The sequence below is a fragment of the Fukomys damarensis genome, unplaced genomic scaffold, assembly GCF_012274545.1.
Source record: "Fukomys damarensis isolate Sample0158 unplaced genomic scaffold, DMR_v1.0_HiC HiC_scaffold_30, whole genome shotgun sequence".
Classification (NCBI taxonomy): Eukaryota; Metazoa; Chordata; class Mammalia; order Rodentia; family Bathyergidae; genus Fukomys; species Fukomys damarensis.
In genome coordinates, this window is record NW_022900942.1 from 51464718 (window position 1) to 51490021 (window position 25304).

At 36.8% G+C, this 25304-nt stretch overlaps 1 protein-coding gene across 1 annotated transcript in view; it reads right to left on the reverse strand.

The window, feature by feature from the left end:
• Window positions 1-13342: 13342 nt before the first annotated feature.
• Window positions 13343-25304, reverse strand: part of Dsg1 (desmoglein 1) — a 35707-nt gene continuing 23745 nt past the window's right edge. Inside the window, exons 11-16 of the mRNA XM_010643383.1 lie at window positions 24948-25087; window positions 22396-22686; window positions 19890-20023; window positions 19408-19483; window positions 17055-17260; window positions 13343-14839 (exon numbers count right to left, since the gene is read on the reverse strand). Coding sequence (XP_010641685.1) covers window positions 13754-14839; window positions 17055-17260; window positions 19408-19483; window positions 19890-20023; window positions 22396-22686; window positions 24948-25087 — 1933 coding nt within the window. The 3' untranslated portion in view covers window positions 13343-13753. The remainder of the gene's footprint in view (window positions 14840-17054; window positions 17261-19407; window positions 19484-19889; window positions 20024-22395; window positions 22687-24947; window positions 25088-25304) is intronic.

The window sequence follows — 25304 nt, forward strand, 5'->3', positions numbered from 1 at the left end:
AATAGCAGTATGTTATGCATCAGTAGCAGCAACAGCTTTTCCAGGTTCTGCAATCATCTGAACAAAATTATAGACATTCAGCACATTCCATTACCCCCCCCCAAAAAAAAAACAAAGAAAAGAATAATATCCAGAAAACAGCAAAGTTCTGTTGCTGTTGTAGTACCTGGCACCATTTTTTTTTTTAGCATCTTAATCATCATCTGGAAAGAGAATATTCTAGAGTAATATCATTAGCTATAGCTCTGATAAAGCACGGTCACTACTACGTATCATAAAGCAAGTACAAGATATTTTACATTCACAGAGGTATGATACAGTACTGTCCTACATCAATAATACTAGGATCAGTTTTGGTTTGAAATTTGCTTTGTCTGAAAATAAGATTGCTACCTCTGTTCTTTTTCTGGGCTCCTGTCACATGGAGAATTGTTTTCTATCCTATCACTTTCAGTCTATTGGCTTCTTTTTGCACTAGGTGTGTTTCTTGTATACAACATATTGTTGGATTTTGCTTCTTATTCCATTTTGCCAGTCTATTTCTCTTGATTGGTGAGTTGAGGCCATTGACATTAATGATTATAACTGTTATGTACTGACTTATTATTGACATGTTATTGGCCTTTTGTTGACTCTTTTTACTTTTCACCTTCTCCTTTTAATTTCTTGCCTTGCCTATTTGATTTGCTCTCTTGGTCATCATGGTGTTGTTACCTTCATTGTCTTTTTCTAGGATCTTGTTTAGAATTGCTTGTAGTGCTGGCTTGGTATTCATGTAGTTTCTCAGGTGTTCTTTCTCGTGGAAGTGTCTTATTTCCCCATCCATTTTGAAAGAGAGTTTTGCAGGATACATCAGTCTAGGTTGGAGGTTGTTCTCTTCTAGTACTTGAAATATCTCATTCCAGGCTCTCCTTGCCCCAAGGGTTTGTGTTGAAAAGTCTGCTGTGATTCTGATGGGCTTTCCTTTGCATGTGATTTGTTTCTTTTCTCTTACTGCTTGTAGTACTTTGTTCTTCTGTGAGGTTTCTGGGATCTTGATTATTATATGTCTAGGTGTAGATTTTTTTTTTATTGTGGCTAGTTGGGGTCCTATATGCCTCAGTTATCTGAATGTCAAATTCTTCCCCTCTGTTTGGGAAGTTTTCTGTCCTTAATTCTGCAAACAGCTTTTTAAAGTCATTTGTATTTTCTCTTGCTACTTTACATATTCCTATCAGTCTTATGTTATTCTTTGCATCATCTAGGCATTGTTGGATCAATTTCTCATGATCCCCTACGCTTTTTAAGAGACCTCTCTTTTCATGGTCACTGACTGCAAGCTTGTCTTCTATTATCTGAGAGTCTATCTTTGCATTCTTTTATTCTGTTGCATACACTTTCAATGGAGTAAACAATCTCCTGGATATCTGTTTGAATCTGTTTTATGGATTCCATTTCTCTCCTATGTTGGGCATTTATTTTTTCTATTTCTTTCTTATGCTGGGCTTTCATGGCTTCTATCATGGTCCTGAGCTCATCTATTTTTTTGTCAGTTTCTGCTCTAGAGTCTCAAATCACAACTTCCATTTTGCTCACTATCTCTATGGTTATCTGGGAAATTATTTCTGTTTTGAATTTTTCTAGAGCCTGTTTGATCTGTTTTGTTACTTCCTGTGCTTTGAGTTCAGGGTGTCCTGATGGTTCACTATTGGCCTTTTCATCCTCATTTGCCCTACTGCTTGCCATTGGTGAACTGGAAGTCTGTCTTTGTGTCTTGCTTAAGTGTTTTCTCATTTTTATTTTTTTTGTCGGACTGTCCTTGGTTTAATCTCTGGGTTATCACCCAAATCTTCCTGATATAGTTGCGCCCTAGCTTCTGTGTCTCTAATGACACACAGACATTCTCATCTTCATAACGTCACAGAAAACAGCTCATCACATCAATCGCAATGCTTTATCCCAACTGATACAATCAGCAACACATTAAGATCAAGCACAACTTGGAAACTGACCACCTGTGGTAGTCACTAGTCTATCACCCTTAAATCATTTGAATTAAATTGAAATCAAGAAGCAGTCCAGAACATGTCTGCAGTGAACAAAATTTCAATATAGTATATTTACCATTTAATGGCTCAGGCAGAGCAAGGATGCAAGACCCCTGATCTCAGTTAGCTGATGGCTGAGCCCCAAGACACAGACTGGCCTCAGGCTGCAATGCTCAGAGTGAGTTCCCCAACCTTCTGAATGGTTGAACTCCACACCATTCTACTACAGGTTTCCCACGCCCTTTCTTTAAAGATATTCAATGTTGGACACTCAGAAAAACAGCCTCTATGACCACCTCTGCCTCTGCAGAGTGGGTCCAAAGACTGGCTGAATCAGGAGGTCTGAGAGTGCGTGGTGGGGGGTTAAGGGGAGTTATGGGGGTTCAGGGGGACCTGCACGACTACCTTCTGGTCACTGGAGTGATGGCAGCTGGGGAGGGAGAAGGTGTGGCTCTCCTTCCCATGGTGGATCGGGGCCCAGGCTACCTTCCGGGCGCTGGAGTGATGGCCCTTTCCATTTTCTTATATCCTCTTCAATCTTTTTTTTTAAGAGTGCTATAGTTTTCAGTGTAGAGGTCTTTTGTCTCTTTTGTTAGATTGATTCCTAAATGTTTCATTTTTTTGGATGCTATTGTTTCCCTAATTTGACTCTCAGTGAGACTTTTATCTGTGTACAACCAGGATATTGATTTTTAAGTGTTTACTTTGTATCAAGCTACTTTACTGAATCTGTCAATCAAGTTTAGAAGTCTTTTGGCAGAGTTCTTTGCTAGATCTATGTAGAGTATTATATCATCAGCAAATAATGACAGTTTCACTTCTTCCTTTCGTATCTTTATTGTTTTTATTTCTTTCTCTTGTCTAATTGCTGTGGCTAATGTTTCCAAAACTATATTGAACAGGAGTGGTGATAGTGGACATCCTTGTATTGTTCCTGATTTTAGTGTGCAGATTTTCAGTTTTAGACCATTTAGAATGATATTGGCTGTTGGCTTTTCATAGATAGTCTTATCAAGTTGATATAAAGACAATCTATTCCAATGTTCTTCAGGGTTTTTTTTTATAATGAATGGGTGTTGAATTTTGTTGAATGCTTTTTCTGCATCTATTGAGAAGATAATATGGTTTTTGTCCTTGATTCTGTTAATATAGTGTATTACATTTATTGATTTACATATGTTGAACCATCCTTGCATCCCTGCAATAAATATGACTTGGTGAGGGTGCATAATCTTCTTGATGACTCTCTGTATTCTGTTTGCCAGTATCTTATTGAGGATTTTTCATCTATGTTCATTAGGGAGATTGGTCTGTAGTTTTTGGTTGGGTCTTTCCCTGGTTTTAGAATCAAAGTAATACTTGTTTCCAGGAACGAATAGGGAAGTATTGCTTTTCTTTCAATTTTACTCAAAAGTTTAAAGAGTGGTGGCAGTAGTTCTTCTCTAAATGTCTTTTAGAATTCAGCAATGAAGCCATCAGGATCTGGGCTTTTCTTTGTTGATAAATTTTTAATTATGTTTTAAATTTCACTATTGTAATTGGGGCGTTTAGAGGTTCCTTGTTGATTCTGTCTATGACATCATGTCATTGATGTGGGATGTCTTCCAAAACACAGAGACTGAGTCATGTGATTGCAAGTCCTGTGTTAATCAACGTGTGCTATGTACATAATTACTACATACTTGATACACACTTACTCTGGAAACTGTCATCTTCGTCTGCCTCCTGACTCCTCATTGTGACCGTGATGCCCTGCCACAGTGTGAGGATTGCTAAAGTATCACTCTGGTGATACTCAAGGGTACTGGCAATTCCATCTTGGGCAGAGTGGTAAAGTATATATGGTTCACCTTTGATGCTGTTACTTATGAACGTGGGCAACTGAGATATAGGACCTGGGCATCACAGGTTGTTTGGGAATAAAACCTTATTAGAATGTTTAAAGGTAGGTAGTGCTTTTTGAAATGTATTTATTGGGCCATTATGAAGAAAATAGAGATTTCTTGGCCCCAGATTTACTGAACTAGAATTTCTGGGGATTGAGATCAAGAATTACCCATTCTTAACATGTTTTTCAGGTAATTCTGGGGTTTCAGGGTAAAGTTCAGAATTATTGAGTCAAGCTTATTTCCTGGTCTTTTGAGTGGCACAGGGAGAAATGGACATTTCTAATGTTAGAAGTAGAAATTTCTTACCAGGTAGATAAGGCCCTTTCTATTTTTTCTATGTGGAATGTTTACTTTCTTTTTCCTTTTTTCTCTTATGTTACTGATGTTTTCATTATTAGTTTATAAGCATATAGAACTTAATTAGAGAAAACGAAGGTGACATCTTAGGAAGTTGTCCATCAGCTTTCCCTCTCCTGTTAATCAGTGGCATGGAATTACATTCCCATATGACTCTTCTCTGATAATTTTGAGGTTTCCTCAAATCTATGAATTCTGAAGGATTGTGTTACTTTTAGAGAAATCTCCACTCTTATTTTATTGCATCTGGGCTACTGAAACAAAATACCAGAGTAGAAATGAGTAGATAATGAACAAGTGAAACGTATTTCTCAAAGTTCTGAGGCTGAGAAGTCCCAGATCAAGTCTCTGGCAGATTCAGTGTCTGGTGAGGGGCTGTTTCCAGGTACATAGAAGGTACCATCTTGCTGTGTGCTTCTGTGGTGGAAGGGGTGATAGAGCTTTCACAGGCCTAGTTTATCAAAGTAATTATCATTTATGAGGGTTCCTCCCTCTGACCTAATCATCCTCTAAATTTCCACCTTTTAATATCATCACCTTGGTGGAAGCACAAGTATTCAGACAATAACAACTCTGAAATAGATCTGGAGAAATATTCACCAGCTCTAGACCTTTCTAGTTTGGATTCAGTTTTATCAGATTTAGCAGACATTCTTTGTTATTATGTGTGTGTTTGTGCTGAGGACTTGGTTATCATTTTAAAATTCTTTTTGAAGATGGTTTATTTTCTATTTATTTTTTGTACTGGGAATCGAACTCAGGACCTTGTGCTTGCCAGGCAGGCACTGTGCCACTGAGCTACATCCCTGGCCTTGTCTTCTAGTCTATTCTTATTCTACTAATTATTTTTATTTGGTTTTATAGGGCTTAGTAGAGTAAAAATATCTTGACTGTGCTATCATTTACTGAAAGTCCTCAATAACTTCATTTTTGCTGTTTTCAGTTTTTATTGTTGTAGATGTTATAATATATTCTTATGTTTCAGCTTATCCCTAATTATAGCTTCTGTCTTGTCAATAGTCATACAGTTATATTCCTCTTTGCCTTTAAGTATACTATGCCAGTGTGGTATAAAATAGAGTGAAGAGTTAAATCTAACTCAAATTCTACAAGTTCCATTAACTCGGTTTGTTTCTAACCCTGAGTTAATTGTGTTCTCTAAATTACAATTTCTTCATCTATTTCCATTCCTGGATTTTGAGAGATTAAAATTAGGTACATTTATATAAAGAAATTAATAGGTAACTCAGGTCTCTTTGAGTGATATTCTTCCTTTCAAAATTTCTTGAATGTTTATATCTTTAATACACTTGCTGTTTATTAAAGCTCATGGAACTATATATAGATCTAAGGGTTTTTCCTATATATTAATATATGATTTCTAATGATAGTTATTAAATATGATTTTTCTGGTTTGCTATTGTAGTTCCCAACACCTAATTCTTGACATTTTTCTGCCCATATTTGAAATTTTATTCTATTTCACTCTTTTAATCTGTAATTACTTTTGGCTGTAATGGCTTTTAAAAGACATTATGTATCTTTTAAAAATTTGATTCATCTTCCTTTCTTCACAAACAATAATATCATAGAAGGGTGACTTTTAGGCTCTTAATGATAAAACTGTTGCAAAAAGAAATCCAGCCAGAAAGAAGGCACCAGGCTTTTTCCGAGGAGGACCAAGCCCAGTTGGAAACGGACCTAATTACCTCGCTGGACTGGAGTGCCACTATTGCAAGGTTTATGTTTCAATTTTCCATGGGATCACATTAATTTTTGTTCTTAAATTGAAAGTAAATTAGTTTTCTTGCTGATGATTTCTCAATAATCTTGTAGAAGATGATGTATAAAGCAAGATATTAATTTATTCACTTGCAGTATGTAATAACTGTATGCACGGACAATGAATATAAAATTCACATTCATTCTGCAGAAAATGCTCTCTACTTGCCTGAACAATCAAGGTAGCTGTCCAGGTATTATTTATTGGTTATGAATAGAGAGCAAAAATGGTTGGATATTTCAAAACACCCTTTAGGAGTATTTATCAAAACAGTTTTGCCTCACGAGAGGGAATATTTTATTTATTCTCCCAGGGAACAGCATGTGAAAAGTTTCAGAACTTTTCCATATATTTAATTTCATTGGTAGTCTTTTATATATTGTTTTTTATATATCAGTCTCACAGATACATTGGGAGCATGTTTCTCCCAAAAGTACTATGGCCACCATGACCTTGTGTGAATAAAATCATATTATTTTAAGATCTTTTTCTTTTGGACTCTATTTTTCAAATATTCAGAAAATGTTTCCTGATATTTGAAAACTAAATAGCTTTTCTCTAATTTATACTAAGGTTTTTATGAAAAGTAGTTAGGTGTAAATTTTCATGTATCTCATCTTTCCTGAAGCATATTTAAAACAAATGGTCAAGACACATTTTTTGTCTTAAACCACTAGGAGGATTTATCACATCAAAATGAAATTCAGAAAAAGAAGCTTTATTTGGAATAGTGGAAATTTGGGAAACAATATGTAATCTAGGGGTTCAGGTTCCATACAGACTGTCGATAGAGGGATAGATTTCAGATCAACTGTTGTAATGAATGGACTGCATTTATTCCTGTGTTCAGTAAGTAATGAGTTTCAGCTGGCTCCTGTGCTGACCTATGTGATTCACACATGGGTTCAAAATTTGGTATTTAATTGCTTGCAGATTCAGCTCAAGACAGTATAATTTTGCTAGTGTGCCCTTTAAAATAAGCCAGGTGTATGAACGTGTCTCAGAGACAAGATGAATTTGTATGACGTTGTTAGCAAATGTTGGGTTTACAAAAATGATAACCTTATCAAAGTGATAGCATTTATTTCTGGCAATAAATAGCAGAACAGTTATGTTTTCAGGTCAATCCTGAAGTTGTATCAGTAAAGTCAAACCATAGCAGAAAGATTATATGTTTAAACACTCTAGGGGGGCAGGCATTAATTAACATAAATGATATAAAATCATGAAGGTATAAAGCAATGACAAGGAGGGCCTGAAGACTGTCCCATTTTACACCATGGGAGTTTGTTACCCAGTCTATCACTATATTGACAGATTGACTCAGAACTCATTCTGATTTATAGGGGAAGGTTTGAGAAAGTGGTGCCCAATGAGAAACTTCTGCGGTTTATTTTAAGCACTGTTTCACCATTGCTCTCAGAGACACCAGTGGCTTCCAGACTTTGGAGTCCCCTCCGTATTTCTCCCCCACCATTTCAGGCAGTGTTCACCAATCCAGACAGTTGACCCCTGCATTTCTTACTTGATGCCCAAACTACTTTATCCAAGTGTTCAGCAGGCTCAAGTAATGACTATCCTCAGAGGCGGCCCAGAGTATTAGCTGGTGGCAGCTGGTGAACATAAATACACCACTTCCCCCATCTCGTGGATGGCTTCCTTCTGCTGTGTGCTCCTCCCATCATGTTTCCCAAGAGGACTGGGCTTCAGGTGCCCATGGTAATAATTGGCTTGATAGTGTTGTTTTCCTTTCTTTATTTCTCTTTCATTTTCTACCAGTGTTTTTTTAAATTTCCTTAAAAATTGCCTTCAAATTCCATCTCTGAATCTGCTTCTGGGTGAACCTACTATAAGACAGAGATCAAAATGAGCTGAGAACTCCAGGCCTACAATTTATTAAGCAAAAACTGGTATATATTTTGCAAGATATATTTGTTAAGTTGAATAGAAAAAAGCTTCTCTCTCTCTGCCTCCCTCCCTCCCCACCCTTCTCTTCCTTCTTTTCCCTTTTATTTTTTATCTTTTCCCTCCCTGCCCCCTCCCTCCTTTTCTTTTTGTACCAGGGATAGAACAGTCGAACTCAAGTCCTTTGCACTGAGCTGCATCCCCAGCCCCCCTTTTTTTTTCATTTCCTATTTTGAGAAAGGGTTTGGCTAAGTTGCCTAGGCTGGGTTTGAACTTGTGATCTTCTTGCCTCAGACTCCAAGAATGCTGGGTTATGAATGTGTGCTACTATGACCCACTGAAAGTATTGTCATTTGAACAAAATGCAGCAAATGTACATTCTGGGTCACACTAAGGTGATCTTTGGTAAGAATAAGAGCTTGACATTAGGAACAGTCTTCGCGAGCTGTGGAGGTAGGATCTCTTCCTCCTAGGATTCATGTGAGGTTAAGAAAGCAGGGATAAGACTGAAAAATAGGCACAGATTGTAATACAGCAAGTTCAACACCTGTGTCCAACTAGGAAAAATAAGTATCCCACAGTCTGCAGGAACTTGCCTTATTTGAACCCAATCACCAAGGACATGACTAGAACATGACATCATTTTCAAACTTTTGATCTGTTTAATAGGTTGAATAGTCTCCATTTGGACTTAATATACTTGATTTTTTTTTTTGTTTTGATACTGGGCATCGAACTGGGGACCTTGTGCTTGTGAGGCAGGTGACTGAACCACTGAGCTAAATCTCCAGCCCTATATTAGATTTTTAAAAGGCAGTTGATTATAAGATTAAAATTTAGTCTGTTGCGCAGTGACCTTGTGTCCAATTTCTTTCTCTATGCTGCTTGGCTGACCTATCCAGAATTTTTGTGCTGTCTTTGTCCTTGTTTAGTTACCAAGCTGCTATGGTCCAACTACTCCTTTAGATTATTATGGCAGCCTTCTATCCAATCTTCTCGATTCTGTGATTTCCTGAGTGTCAGCACTGTAGGTACAGAGCTATTTGAAAAACATAGATCTGAGCAGAACACTCTTCTCCCACTCTTCCCAGTGATCTACTTTACATCCAGAGTAGCAGAGGCTTACAAAGCCCTGCAAGGCCAAATTCAACCTCACTCCTGGTTTCCCGTGAGACCTCCTCTGTCCTGCAGCCCTTTGTTTACTCTCTCCCGACCCACAAACATCCTGTTCTTCCTTAAATACCCCTCTGTGGCAGGGGTCTTGTGCCCAGATAGCTTCCTTAAGGATGAGAGGGTCTGATTTTATAGCACAAAGAAAAGTCATTTCAATAGAAGTCGAATGCTGGTATAGATAAATTTTACAAAGTTAACAGGCCAGTGATGTAGCTCAGGGACGCCATTGCCTACCCTGCAAGTGCAAGGTCCTGAGTTCGATCCTCAGTGCCAGAAAAAAAAAAATTAAAAAGTTAGAGTATGAAAGAAAAAAAAAGTTGCAGTACAAAATAAAGGTAAAATTGCTAAAAATATAAAATTTAAAGTGCGTTTAAAAAAATATGATCTGTCCGTGTGAGTGCGGCTAACTAGCTGGTCAAGATGAAGCTCTGGCATCGCTAAGAGGAACTGCACAAGAATGTTCCTTAGGGAATGGGGAAAAAGAGGAAGTCAGGAAAAGGAGAATGAAAATATATGCTAACCGCCATGAGAAGGAAATAACGATCTCTTTGAACACGGAATGAAAATAATACATAGACGTGAACTCCTAATTATTTCTTACAGGCTATAAACCTCCCCCACCTTATAATTAAAAAAAAGATAATGGAGGCATATCAAGCATTTTATTACTGTAAACACAACTGTTTGGAAATACAAACCATCTTAAAATAGGCAACGGATGACGAAGCAAGGAACCAGCACCCAAATATACCAAAACCTTTTATATTGAAACTCGAAGGAAAGCGTCTTGTTTTATACATCCCCAGAGATGAATATGAGAGTTTTAAAATGCTTGGAAAATAGGCAGCAAAAGAAAAATAAGTTAGACTAAGCAGTTTGATCATATAGTGTCTAGTAATTTAAATATAACTAAGTGGAAGGGAATGTAGAGAATTACAAAATAAATTATTTATTCAGGCTTTGTCCTAACAAATTGAACAATCTGGAACTGAAGACATATTTCACTTCTGGGGAAAGTATTCACTGTGGATTGGTGTGTTCAGGGCAATACAGAGAGGCATTAAAATGCCAGAAATTCTCACAAAAGGAGAAAAATTATTAAATAAGCATGAGAAAGTGTGTGTGTTACTTTAAAAAGTTCGTTTTGATTTTAAATGTATTTCCAAGAAAGCCATGGTAATTTTTTTGTTACTGCTTATACCTTTAATCTCCCACAGAAGTCAAAAGGTGTCATAAGTGTTATGCCTTGGCTGACAATCAAATTTTCTTATGAATTCAGAAATAAATTGTTTAGCTGAAAACATCCACTTAATGTAACAATGTAACTTTTGAAAACATGGAATTAAAATTTTGTCAGAACATTCTATGGAATGAAAATTATAGAACAGTGCTAAAAACTTTATACATAAATGTAGAACAGATATTCCAAAGAAGGTATATAAATATTCCTAAAATGTTGGTTTTCTGTAAAATTTTCAGTGCAAACATGGTTATATGAGGCCTCATGCATGGAGGTACATAATAAGTAGCAGATATATCTGAAATTTAATGTCAGATTAACTTGATAGTATTTTCATTGATATTTCTGGCATGGTATTTGTGAGACATCAGTTTTTGACCCTGAGAATTATTTCTTTTAGAAATTTAGATGTATAAATACTATGGTTTTTTAGCAAACCATATATGCATAAATTAACATTAAATTACTATCTACTTCATCTTCATTTTATTAAGAGCCAGTTGACTTAAGATTAAACTTGCAGTAGGATCTAAATTAGAATTATTTATTCATAAAGTAGTTTCCACGACTTTTCTAGATCTACGGATTGATGCACACGAGTTAGAGTAAAGCATCTAAAAAAAAGGAACAAAGGCTGCTCACTGAATACATGCTTTTAAATGAATCTTAGAATAGTCGGTCTAAAATAATTTTAAAATTTAGGACTAAACAGCACATCATTGTCTAACCCTGAAAAAAATTTTTATTTGAAAGCATCTCCTAGAAAGATGGGACGATTAATGCTACCACTTAAAATTTGGATTTTCCCTGTTTTATAACTAAAGGATCATAACAATGACGTTTTTTAAAAGATAGTCACTCCGACATTTGTTAGACAACCCCCCAAAATAGATCTGGAAAGTATCAGGTGTCTTAAGAAAAGACTTATGATGATATATCTGGACAATACATATGTTTCCTGTGGTCAAATATCATTCCCTTTAATTAAGTAATATTAAAAATAATAATTATTTGTATTCTTTCAAATTCTTGGACCCAGGCATGCACAAGTATTTTCCAATAAGTTGCCTTTTGACTTTACTTCTGGAAAAATATTTATTTCCCATTCTTAACATAATCCCCTAAATGACAGAAAAAATAAAAGAAAGACCCCTGTGAATGACTATTTACACCTCTGCATTTTGGCATATTACAGATTATCAAAATTTTACATATTCTAAAGAGCTAACATAAGATGTGTATTGTGGCTTTTATCATATTGACCTATTTGCTCTTATATGGAGCAAAATAGCTCTAGGAAAAGTAATTCACTCCCAGCCCTCTTTGACAAGCACTGGAAGTTGAATAATGATTCTTTGATCTTGTAACACCCTGGAAAATTTGAGTAGTTGACTAGGAGAAAAATATTTTAAAGTATATAATTCACAACTCTAGGAGGAAAAATTGTTTTCTAGTTTTATTTTGTTGTAAGCAGTCTCACTTCAGTGAGCTTATAATTAACAGTGAACTTTAAAAAAACAAAAAACAAAACAAAAACCAAGAACAAACCCCAAACAACTCCTCTATCATACAATGGTAAATTTACCTATTTCTTGGAATGTGTTGGTTCTTTTCAGAGATTTGTATTCAAGAAACATTATACAGCAAATACACAGAAGTAATACATCATAAATAGCACATTACTATGCTTTGAAGATAGAATGGCATGTCATATTCTACTCTTTGGGAATTATCTGTACATCAGAACATTTATAAGCCAGGTACTTACTGACCAATCAAATCAGGATTTTAAAATTTATGCTAGTGAAAAAATTTAGTTAGGGAGTGAAAGAAATGGGTTTGTCTAGTACTTTTTTATTCTTTCCAACACAATATCATTAACTCTGTAAAACATTCATGGTTGAGCACTTCAAAATGACAGCAGAGGGTTGTTAACAGAAAGTGCTAAACTCAAAAAAGCTAATAATTAGTTCGCTAGTGCTTTACTGAACAGCTCTTTTCTAACTTTCCCCATTTAAAACAGTTTACATGTTCTAAATCATTTTTTTAACATCCCCTTAGAAAACTCCCCCATAGCTTAATCATGCTGAAAGCTTTTCCCCCACAGCTCAGCTTAAGTAAGTCATTCTAACTTTGGAGCAAAGTAACAAAGAGATTTTAACATCCTTAGAAAACTCCCCCATAGCTTAATCATGCTGAAAGCTTTTCCCCCACAGCTCAGCTTAAGTAAGTCATTCTAACTTTGGAGCAAAGTAACAAAGAGCTGAATATGCCTGACTAACTCTTGTCAAAAACAATCTGACAATCAGTGCAGTTTGGATCTGTGTCGCTGGGAAGGTATTTATCACTGGTATGACCAACCTGTCACCTTTCCCTTGACTCAATTTGAGAAGTTTTCCTTTATTAATTCACAAACACAGTGGTAAGGAGAAAAATGAGTGTGGTATCTCATAACCTCCCCAGTAAACAATATTCAAGCTCACATCTACCATTAACCCCAAATGGGCGGGGGCAGAAAAGTCCTTAACTTTTAACTGAAGCCTCACCTTGAGGTTCGGGTTCAGATACTACGAGTTTACCCTGAAAAGATCTCATTCTACTGGTTTCTAATGGAATTTTCCTCCTGGGAAGCATTTCCTAATCTGATGTTTATTTCCTCTAGTGCAGTTACGTACAGTCAAGGTAACAGAGCTTGGTGGCTGTGGGCTTGATTAGGTAATTAGATTCTTAAATGGTTAACCTTAGTCTGAATCTGTGGTTGGAGTTTTTTTTTTATTATTACTATTCTTTATTTTCGGCAGTGGGATCAAACTCGGGCCCTTGCACTTGTGAGGCAGGCGGTGGAACCACTGAGCCAAGTCCCCAGCCCTGGATGGAATTTTATTTACATTATTTATGAAATTGACAGGGCAAAATTTCAGATCACATAATGGCAATGTATTGCATATTTAGTTGTTTTTGAATAGTGCCTGAATTACATGGCAAATTACAGGAAAGTGATGCAAATTGCCATGGTAAGGGCAGTACTTTTTCATGACCACATTTTACTTACTCCACATGCTGGCTATAAATTACAGGCCACATAGATACAAAGAAGACCCTAACGGCCACACAGGCACAAAGAAGTCTTGCCTCAAGTGTTTGTCCACTGTCATGAGGTCATTAATATTAATATTAATATAAGGAAGCAGTTTACAAATGTACAGAACTCTCTCTCCCCCATGGCAATGTTTCCATTTATTTTTCTCCTTGTGGTTTCTCACAGCCAAGTGGAGCTCTTAGTCCCTAGCTGTGCATCCTAAGTCTCATTATTACATTTTGGATGGTGGGAATTGAATCTAAGCCATAATTCCCATGAGCAAGTGCTCTGGGATACTAACTACTTGGTATATTGTACCGTACTGTACTTTGTGATTCGACTTCGAGTTGTGCTAGGCGAGGCAGATCCCAGGGTCTGGGTAAAGTGATGGTCAGAGGAATTCCTCACATGGCTGATGGTGGCTGTCCCTGCCATGCTGCCACTCAGGCCCCCACCTCCACCCAGGCTGCCCAGCCCTATGCCACCACCCCCTACTCCAGGTCCACTCAGGCCGCTGCCACTGACACCCATGTTGGTACTAACCAGGCCACTGCTGCCTACAGCACCACTGATCCCAGCCGCACCGCTAATTCCACTAATGCCAGCCCCGGAAACAACCCTCTCCGTCACAACCACATTGTGGGCATTCGATAAATCCGGGTGCATGCTTAGACTGCCCATCATACCAGAAGTTGGTTGGATTACTCTTTCTGTCACTACCACATTTGAAGACTCTATAGGAGTAGGGATAGTCAGGGAGGTGGGTAGACTTGAACCTGGCGCTATGACTCTTTCTGTCACTATAACATTTGACCCATCTCTCAGGTCAGGCATCTCTAACATTCCATGCAAATCAGCACCCGAGATGGGACCCACCACCCTCTCTGTCACCACCACATTGGGCCCATGCAGGTTATCATGAAGGTGTACAGAGGGCTTCAGAGTGCCAGAGGTGGTGTAGGACTCGGTCACAGTGACATTTCCGTAGCCCAGAGGGTCGGAGATAGGCATAGGATGATGTACACTAGGTCCCGAGGGATAGGTATTCTCAGAAATTACTGTGGTAGCACCAACATGATGGGAGACTGTCGGGTGTCCACTAGCCACTAGCCCTGTTGTCTGCTGAGGGCAGACTGGTTCAGTGTTCCGAGGAGGCCAAGAGGGATCAGGGTCTGGATAATATTCGGTATCTATTCCCAGGCTGATATCTGCCAACTTCTTAAATTTAGGCCCAAGAGTCTCCAAGAAGCTTTCATCCAAGTCTTCACCAATAAAACTACAACAACCTACAGAGCCAGCAGGGGAAGCTATACTTTCATTGTCATAGATGAGCAAACAGTCATTGGATGGTTGTCCTTCATCCTCTTCATCATAAGCATATGCTTTCTGGATTTGTAGAGGAAGGAGAAAATGGAATTATGAATATATGCTCAATGATAACACAACAGTTTTATCCTCATATTTCCTTTCAAAGCATTATCGAAGAAGAATATATAAAATAAAGTTCTAATAGCTACAAGAGATGCTTTGAAAATTATTTTGTAATTGCTTGAAAGAATTTGATTAGAAGTCATTTTAACTGTTAACTCTAACTATACATTTTAAATTTTAAAATGTACTTACATGGACTTTAAAAAAAGTGTGCACTTTGCATAAAATCACACACAAAATATTACGAAGTTGGAAGGAGATACATAAAGATACAGAAATGTAAGAAAGTTAAGAAGCACACAAAATATATAAAAAAATTATACGACAGCACATAAAATGTGTATTATTTTCAGTCTAAAAATGCAGTTCCTAGATAAATTCACTCAGCTTTGTACTTTCTTTTCTTGAGATGGGACTGATGTGATGATTCCATGAAGGTTTATTTTAATGTGGCTTTTTCAATACAACAGGAAAAATTGGCTTTGGGTCTATGCCACTTTGGGATTCAAAATTGAAGGCGATGACAGGCAATTAAAAAAACGGAATCTCTGTCAACTCTTTTGAAAACCCACAGGTGTTCACTTTTGTGTTGCCTATTCAGTTCATAGTCCTGGACTGCAAACTTTCAGCTATCAGAAACATCTTATGGCAGGCGAACTTATTACGCCATTTAGCTAAGAATATTTATTCAGTCCTTGCTGTGGGGCAGATACTCCGTTATAAATTAGGCTGTGCAGGAATGAACAAAAGCAGATAAAATCCTTCCCTTCTAGGACTTGTGTTTGAGTTGAGTAAGACAGAGAACACATTTACACACAGAGAGAAGGGTTAAGAGAATGATGGAAGTTGACCTTTCAGATAGGGAGGTGAGGGAGGGCGTCTTTGATAAAATGGTGTTGGACTGGAGACTGTGGAGAAGTGATAGAGCTGTCTAGAGAGCGGGAGGTAAGTGAGAAAGTTTCCAGGCAGAATTCTACTTCTCATGACGCTATATTCATAGGTAGGGACACAAACAGGAAGTGTTCATGTGCATCTCAGAAACGATGTTTTGTATTACTTTTTAAAAGACTTTGACCAAAATTTGGTTAAAAAATATCAGTTACCCTTTTGCAATCTGTGGCTTACATTGTCCCCCCCCTTTTTTTTTTAATGAAAGGGAATTGTCTTAGGCTAAATATAAATAAATGATAGGCTTCACATATATAAAACCTTTCCTTTTTAAAAATAAATTTTTCTTATGACATTAAAAAAAAGAGGCAAAAAAGGTAGGCTGCAGGCTGGACAGATCTGGCGGAGATGTTAGTGAAGTATTTTGGGCCGGAACACAAAATGGATTTTCAGTCAGCATTTAGGGGTGGGAATTGCGGAAGGTTAACGAACCACGTGGTTTATACCCATGAGCAACTGGGTCTCTGCCCAAGAATGGCAAAGTTAATTCCGCTGCTGCTTTTCTAATCCTCACACTCTTGTATCACTTGTAGGTTGCTTTGGAATGTTCTGGAAGTATACTGTGAACGTTTTCTACGTGCCTGGTGCTGAGATGGGTACTACTGGCTATACCATAGAGAAAAAATGGAGGAGACACTGAAAATGGCGGTAAACATACAGGCTAATGGATCTTAGCATTGAGAAGTTTTATGAAATGAATAAACAACGTGTTACAAAAACACAGATAGAAAACTAGATGAGAGAGTTGACTGTAAAAACTTCAGAGTGGCAGAGATATTTGAGCAGAGTGTTCAAAGATGGGTGAGAGTTTATGAGAGATGGGATTATAAAGCATTTGAGAAGGTGCTCAACGTAAGCAAAGGCACAGAGGTGAGCAGTATTCTGTGAATAAGGCAAAAGAGCTCAGCAATCAGGGTGGATGGGAAGGAGTAATGAGATGGGAGGATGGGGACAATTTGTGAATAAACTTAACTGCCATGTTAAGGAGTTTGGACTTCCTTTTATGGACAAAAGAGAGCTGGAAGCCATTGACCAGTTTTAAAAATGGAACAGTAAGGTGCTTAAATCAGAACTTTTGAAATATTACTCAGAAGCAATATGGCTCTTCGGGCATAAAGGCTAGAGGCTAGGAACCTAAGGTTTCCGCCAAAGCCCCTAATGGGAATTATTGAAAGCTTAGAATACAGCGGTAGTGAGGGAGCCAGATGGCTAGAAGCCTTACCTGACAGAAGTAGTTTTCCATGAAATTCATATTCAGACCCTCTCTGCATTCCCTCATAGAGTTTCTTCTTAATGTTCCAGAATATTCTTGGCATATGTCAGGTGCAGCTGGTGCTTTAACTCCCTCCATGAGTTCAAATCCTGTCGTTCTTTCTCCTCCTCCCAGGTCTTGCATTTCTCTGCCATAATAGTCATTTGTATAAACACCTGAAAGTGTTTGACAACGTTAAATTTATTTTCTTTAGTGCATTGTGAACCAAAAACTAACAATTTACTATAATGCAGAGTTTCGTCATTCAGGTATGCATTTCTCATCAAAGAAATAAAATGAAGATGACATATAAAGAAGAGAGAACTATAATTGATACTGAGTTCAAAATAATGCTTATTAACCAATTGTTAACTCAGTCACTATCTGCTGAGTGTGCTGGAAGAGGGTGCTGCATTGAAGTTACAAAAACTTATGTTCTAAAGCATTTGATTTCAAATGGGGGAAGTTGGGGGTACAATTCTTATTCAAAATGCAGAAGAGCAGTCTAAGTTAAACCCAAATGTGTTATTGGATATACAGGGTGTCCAGAAGGTATAAGACCACTGGTGTTCAGAGAGGCGGCCACACTGAGAGGACAATCTCCATGAAGAGTCTTAGATTTGCCCTGGGATGTGAGGTGGCACAGAAGCTTGTCACAATATTTGAGGTAAGTGGGGTAAGATGGTAGCTGGGAGTATGAAAGTTCCATGGAAGGAAGGGAGAACATTCACTTTGGGACAGGTGTCCCGTGGCTTTAATGTTCTAAAGATCTTGAGTTTGGGGACAGTATAGTATAGTTCAGTGACTCTGGTGCCTTCTATGAGGCTTTGATAAAGATTTGTGCAAAGGTTTGTAGACTCAATGCAGAAATAATTGCATAAGGATACACTGGTGGATTTGACAATTTGACAAGTCTTGAGAACTGATGGGGCACCAGTGAGAAGAGAGGATCTACCAATTGTTTCTGCTTTTGAAGTGGAAAGATACTGGCATCATTCACAAAAATGGATGGGTCCAGAGGAGAAATAGGTTTAAAAACTAGTGTATCCACTTATTTGAATAATGTATTAGATCTACAAGTTATAAACGTTTCTATGCCTGTTACATTTTACAGTGCTCATAATAGGAAAGTAATAATTATTAGTCTGCAAAACTAAGAATAGGAAAGTGGTCCAAGGGAACAGGAGTGAGGGATGAGGAGGAGGGGAGGGGGAAATGAGTAGAATAAAGATATGCCATTTACAGGAACCTAATAACCTCAATGAATGTAAACATTACATGCCATAACATGAGCTAAGGTTAGTAATAACAAGAATGAAAATCAGGATAGAAGAATTAGAGGGGAGGGAGAGAGGTGGGAGCGAAGGGGAACAGTATTAAAGGAAGCAAGCTGTAGTATGTACATGTGCCCACGGCCCGCGATGATTATAAGCTGCATGTACTGAAACAGGTACTAACAAAACAAAAGGACTTAGAAAAAGAGAAAAAGACTAAGAGAAAAATAAGAGAATCAGTAACATTTGCTTTGCAAAAGGTAATAAGGTGTAACTATTTTCATGGACTTGTGAATTTCATTGTTCTTTTTATCAGTGGTAATAATCCACTTACTGTGAGATCCTAATTGTTCTCAAGTTTCTGCCTTCAACTGGTCTTGACTCTGATTTTGAGGTAAGCTGTCTTTACAGTCTTACTCCTTTGTAAGCAGAATATCCACCATATGCTCACAATCTTACTTTGAAAGCTTTTTATAATATTTTATGTATTGGTTTTTGATTTAAGAAATTGGATAAAACTTGTTTAGGACAACATTTATGCTGATTATGAGAACTGATGTAGATTTTTCTTGGTCATAATAAGCAGCTAAGTCTGAACAATTTTGAATCATTAAGAAGATTGTACCATCAACAAATGAGCACAGGTCTATTTTAATTGGGCTGCAATATAATTTTAATCATATATCCGGTCATATACCTATATATGTAAAATCACACACATACAGTCATATATGTAAATATTTGGGTAAGTGAAATTTTCTGTTAGATAAAAAACCTTGACAAAATTGACTCATGGTTATAAATCAGCACTTCTAGTAGAGAGGTCTTAATTATGTCATCTACTTAGGCTCTGATGACTGAGAGTTAAAAAGCACAGCACAGAAAAATAGTAGAGTAGGTTTTCTTTAATTTAGAAATTAGTCACTAAAAAGGGAATTATATAAACACTTCAAAGACAAATAAGGTTATCAGAAAGAATCCCACTGAGATATCCTAAGAGAGAGCAGAGTTCCTTCTTAGTGATTGGAGCTGTTCAAATTTTTTCTCACCTGAGTTGTCGATGCATTCCATCATGGTCACCCCACCCCCGGGGGGTATTTGTGGTACACAGATAGTGGTCAAATCCTGAAACACAGGAGGCAGCATTTTTCTATTTGTAATGAATCTTTTCTTTCTATCGTCATAGTTTTGACGAATTACTTCAGTTTTCCTAAACAACCAGTATTTCAGAAATTTTTGAAATCCATTTAAAACTTGAACCTCACCCAGAAAACCTTCTCTGGTTATTCCCTCTAATTTTGATGTACTTTGTACTCCTCGTCCTGCCCCTCTTATTATTATTATTGTTGTTATTGTTTTTGGTACTGGTGATCGAACTCGGGACCTTGTGCTTGCAAAGCAGGCAGTAGAACCACTGAGCTAAATCCCTGCGTCCCTCTTAGCTATTCCAGAATAAAGAATAGTGCAGACGGCGTGACTGGTTCATCTGTGGAGACGGAGTCAGATCTCAGTCTTACAGCTCAGCACTTACACCGGGTGCAGGCTGCGGTCCTTCCGCTGCCCAGGGATGAATCACTCCATCGGAACACTCAGGGACAGGCTCAAAGCCAGCGCCGCCCCCAGGGGCACCTCCACAATCACAACAGATCAACAGGAATGGGACCACTGGCGGTGGAAAGACAGAAATTCTGGAGTCAACAGAGGACCATATTAAAACAATCTGCTTTTACTCATGGCTAAATCTGAATTCTTAATAGAACTGCATTTGATTGTAAAATTATTATGAAAATTTCAGAACATAAACTATCAATGTCAGACACCAAAATACATGCAAGCTTTCACGTACTAGTCAATTTAATTTTTTATGGCATTAAAATTATAAATGATATTATGTGATTAAAGTAGATAAATCTTTCCCCTTATTACTCAGGAAAGTAGTAAAGGAGAGAACAAAGAAAGCTGGAGAAGCCAGGCAAAATGTTTGATTCTTCTGTTTCCTCTTTTATACCTTTCCTTATTTTTAGACTTTCACACATGCCTGCCTTCATTTTAATAGTAAAGTCTTATGCATTGAGCAATTATTCTTGATAAGGCTGATATTTTCCCCTACAGAAATACCTTTTCCTTAAATTATTCTTACACAAATAGAAAAGAATCACACAGTTTACTGTGACTTTTTCTATTAATCAGTTTTCTCAGTCCTCTGTTTAAATATCCATTTTTATTTATTATCCTTTTACTATTTTATTTAAATCATCCATTTTATATTATATAATCTTGATAAATGGTTTTGAATGCATGCGTGGATGAACGGAAGAATGGGCAAATAAAAATGTGAGGAAAGGAGGAAAAAAGAAGAAAGTAAAGAGATTGGTTGAAAGAAAATAGAAAATAAAAAAGAAAGAAAATAGGAGAAATATCAAGGAAAAATGGAGAGAAGAAAAAAGGAATAAAGCCATTTGGTTTTTTTTGCATTTTTGAAAATCTGCTAGCCTAAAAGAAAACTTTCAATTTAGCAATATTGACTTTAAAGCCCATATATAATTTAAAAATGTTAGCCATCAATATAAAAACTAACTCAAAATTAAAGTTAGATATTATTTATAGTTATAATAATTAGTACTTGGGTATTTAAATTACTTTCATAAAGTAATAAGTTTTACTTCTTTAATGCTGGTTGATAATCAATACATCTAAACAGTTGGAGAATTATATCTTCTCCTACATTTTATGTTACATTCTGTCAATTTCCTGGAGTTTTTATATTTTTCTTGCTCTTGTTCATTTTGATGAGAATATTTTTGTTTTAAACTTGTTCCTCCTTTCATAGGACATTTCCTGGTCATTGTTTCGGTTTTTTATGAGCCAATAAGAACTCCTCATACTTACAGACATTTCATTTTTGAAGCATTTTTAGGTTAGGGAGGAACTGTGCTATCAGCAGGTTGAAACTCTATGGTTTAGATTAATTAATATTGATTAAAATGTTTAGTCAGGAGAAATCTGTTTTTCAAATAAATTTAGTAACGTGTGTATTGATAGCCACTCATGTATTAAGAGAAATGAAGGTAGAAAACAATGTTTCATATCTCAGGGCTCTGGATTCACATTTTATGTGTTTAAATTAGATACGTGAGGAACCTTCTGACACCGAGATTTCTTGAAATTGCTATGCAGTGTTTGCTTCGGCACGTCTACCTGCTCACCTCCTCCGTTCCCTTCTCCCTCCTGAGACCCAGGCACGCGGCTCATCCAGTTTATTTCCTTTACCATCCCAGCCAAGGAGAGACCGCTGGAGAATCACTGGGTTCCACCCATGACTCCACCCTTGGCCCAGGCTACTGTTGCGGCCTGAGGATGTGCTCAGTGCTTCATGTGTGGTACTTTTTCTGTTTTGTTTCCATCATAACAATTTTGTGAGATGCAAATAGTGTTGTTTAAAGGATGACAAAAGCAAGGCTCAAAAAGCTTCAGACGATGAAGTTTTTAGAAACGGATTTCAACCCTAGGTCTGTGTAGTGCTCCCTTCTGTCCCTTCAGAGAATTTAGCCTCCGTCCTTCTCGTCAAGCACATCCTTTCTTCTCTTCACACGGGTGGCTTTTATTTCAGCACCTTGCTTTCTCATTTGTTGAGGCTTCTGCTTAGATTTTTTTCCCTCTTCACAGTGCGTTCCCTTCCTCTTGTCCAATCAGCCTCTTTCTCATGTGTTAACACTCAATTTAGAGTTTACTTTGTCTAAGTAGCCTTTCCTGACTGTCAATAAGTCATCTCTGGTCATTTTCACTCACACTGCAATTGGAGCTTGCTTATCGTAGCGCTTTCCTCTTACACTGAGGTAGACTACAAACACGTTTTGGCCCTGCACTGTCGTACAAGGGGTAAAGAAGCTTCCTTTTTTCATTTTATGAGCCCAGCCCTGCCTGAGAGTAGAACTGCCTTCATAACTGCTCCAGATAAAAATTTGCCAACTGTATTTCATCGAAGGATCAGAAGGCGTATTTTCTGCACATATGACTAGAACTGTCAAAGTACTTACGTCCCAGGACTAGGAATCCCATGATGAGCAGTCCAATGCCCGCAGGGCCGAAGTGCACGTTATCTCCTGGTCTCTGATATGGCTCCCTTTCACCATTCGTCCCCCCGCCATTTTCATCGGTGATGACATAGGGGCCACGGGAGGAAGTTTCTCCACCTGGTTCGGTGAAAGTGGTCTCTTCACCATTCTCTTTGGTAGTTTGTACTGAAACAGTGCTTGTACCCTCTGTTTTCCAGCCAGAACCATCAAGGTCAATGATAATTGTACCAGTGCAAGTTCTATGAAGAGAATCTGTAACAAGGTTCAAAATGGAAGAAATGTGTTAATCATGTAATGTAATGATTGCTGAGTAATGCAGAACTATTTTCTTTGTGTGTCAGTATTGATTTCAATGTTTTTATTCCCATCCATTCAGTAATGTCTCAAATTATCCCTTGTCTATGACTCAGCTTTGTTTGCTTGCTTGTTTGTTTTTTGTTTTGAGGGTCTTGCTATGCAGTTCATGCCGAGCTTGCTATTTAGCTCAGGGTGACCTTGAACTTGCAGTGATCCTCCTGCCTCAGCCTCCCTCCGAGAACTGAGATTACAGATGTGCACCACCGTGCCCAGCTTACTCAGTTTTTAAAGTCAATCAATTATTATGTTGTCATAACTAACATTATTATTGCTAGTAATGTTATTGGATTATTTCTTTACATTTTAAGTAGTTGGACTGTATGTGTAAGTTGAAAATTTTAAGAAGAAGCAAACTAAAACCACAAACCAACATAGCCAAGGAAAGCCAAGGACAACTTCTTGATTTTTTGGGGGGATAATCTTTTGTCTTCAAATATAACTTCTAAAGGTTGTTTATTATTTATGCTACATTGATAGGACCATATTGCTCATTCTACATCAATTTTTAACTATAAATTTGTAACTATTCTTTCATGTTTTATTTTATTTTTTTTCTTTTTATTGCGGTCATTGGTACAATCTAGGTATACAATACAGTTACATGCATTACTGGGATTCTGTACCTTTACATGACAGGTCTTGGTTCTCATTTTTTCCCCTTGTCCCTACCCTCCCTTCACCCCCTCTTCCCCTCCCCATTTACAAACACTTTATTTCCATTTTTTCAGTTTCTCACATTTTTTCCTCTCCCTTATTACCTTTCCCCCACCCTTCCCACTTTCCCTACACCTTTAGCCCTTTACTTCCTATTTTACATTATTAATTATCTCATTAGGATCCTGTGTACTATTATAGTTTTTCACACCAGAGAAACTATTCTGTATTTCAGTTAAAGAAATCTCTGTATGAACATTAAAAATAGGGAATCCTAAAATAAAACTAAAAAGGAAAGTAAAAGAGAAAGGGCAATGATGTAACATTAAAATAATCCTTAATTCTGGAGATGAAAATCGTCCCTGAACATATTTAAATTGCTTCTTGCTCTTGTAGTCTTATTTTATTCTTTTTCTCATTATTTAGAGAATACTTTATTAATTTCTGTAATCAAATCCACATAGATATGACCTTACATATTTAATAGAATGTGTTACCCCTGTACAAATGGAAAAAAAATAGAAAAAATTAACATTTCTAGACCAATATGGCTGTCCATTTCTGTACAATGCCAACTCAACACAGTAATTTGGGATAACTTTTTCTAAAGTTGACAGCTTTGTTAAAGTTTCCAAAAATTCAAATTATATATATAATATATATGTATGCATATATATATTGATATTTATATAAAAAGGCCAATAATAGCAGTATGTTATGCTTTCATGTTTTAATACAGTTTTCATTAACATATTTTCTAATAGCTACATAACTTTATATTAAGTGGGCTGTGGTTTACCTGCTCAGTTACTTACTGGAATTGCTGGCAATATTTAATTATTAAAGATAGTGCTGTAGCTATCATCTTTGTGCATTAAGCCTTTTATATTTAGGGTGCTTCCTAAGATTATTGGAGATGTAATTATTGAGTAGAAAATGTCATTTGTTTAAGATTATTTTGGCTAGTGCTATTACACAGACCTAAGTTCAGTCGTTTGACTTTTCATTAATATGTTACCAGGATTTGGTGCAATGACTGATATTCTATCAAGATTCTATATTTTCTGAATAAATAAAAAAAAAATCTCTGGAAGTCTGCAACAATGGTAGGTTTAAACCAGTCTATACGATACAAAATTCAGTGACATTTCAGTCATACTATCGTTATTTTTTAAAATTTGTATCATTATCATCACTTCCTTCTAAATTTATATTGTCCCATTTAACAGAAGACTGACATAGGGATGAGTTAAATAACTTTGCTAAGATTCTATAATAGTAAATGATGGTACAAGATACCAACCCAGTCTCAGTTGGAGCTAATGGTTTTAGCCACTAAATTACACTGTCTAAAAGCATTAAAAATTTGAATTTATAATGCTCAATATGATAACTTTTATAGAAAAAAGTTTCTTTAAAATGAAATAATGAAAATTTTAATATATGAGTAAATTTCCATATAGCTTCCTCAAGAAGAAAAAGAAGTTAAACTGATGTCTTACCATCTATAGATAAAATTGTTCCTTGGTATCTTTTGTTAAGCATTTGATACTGTTCCATGGTAACTTGATTTCTTAAAGTGAGTATGCCTGTTTTTGAGTCAACGACTAGCAGGTCAGCTGGATTACTTCCCATTACATATCTGTTTTTGAAAGAAAAAAGTACAAATGAGTGTCAGCTATCTAAAAAAGAAATATGAATTACAAATCTGGTCAGTAGATATAAACCCTAGACATATTTTTTAATTATTAGAGGCTTTCTTTCTTCTTTTCTTTTCCTTTCTCTTTCTCTCCTTCCTTCCTTCCTTCCTTCCTTCCTTCCTTCCTTCCTTCCTTCCTTCCTTCCTTCCTTCCTTCCTT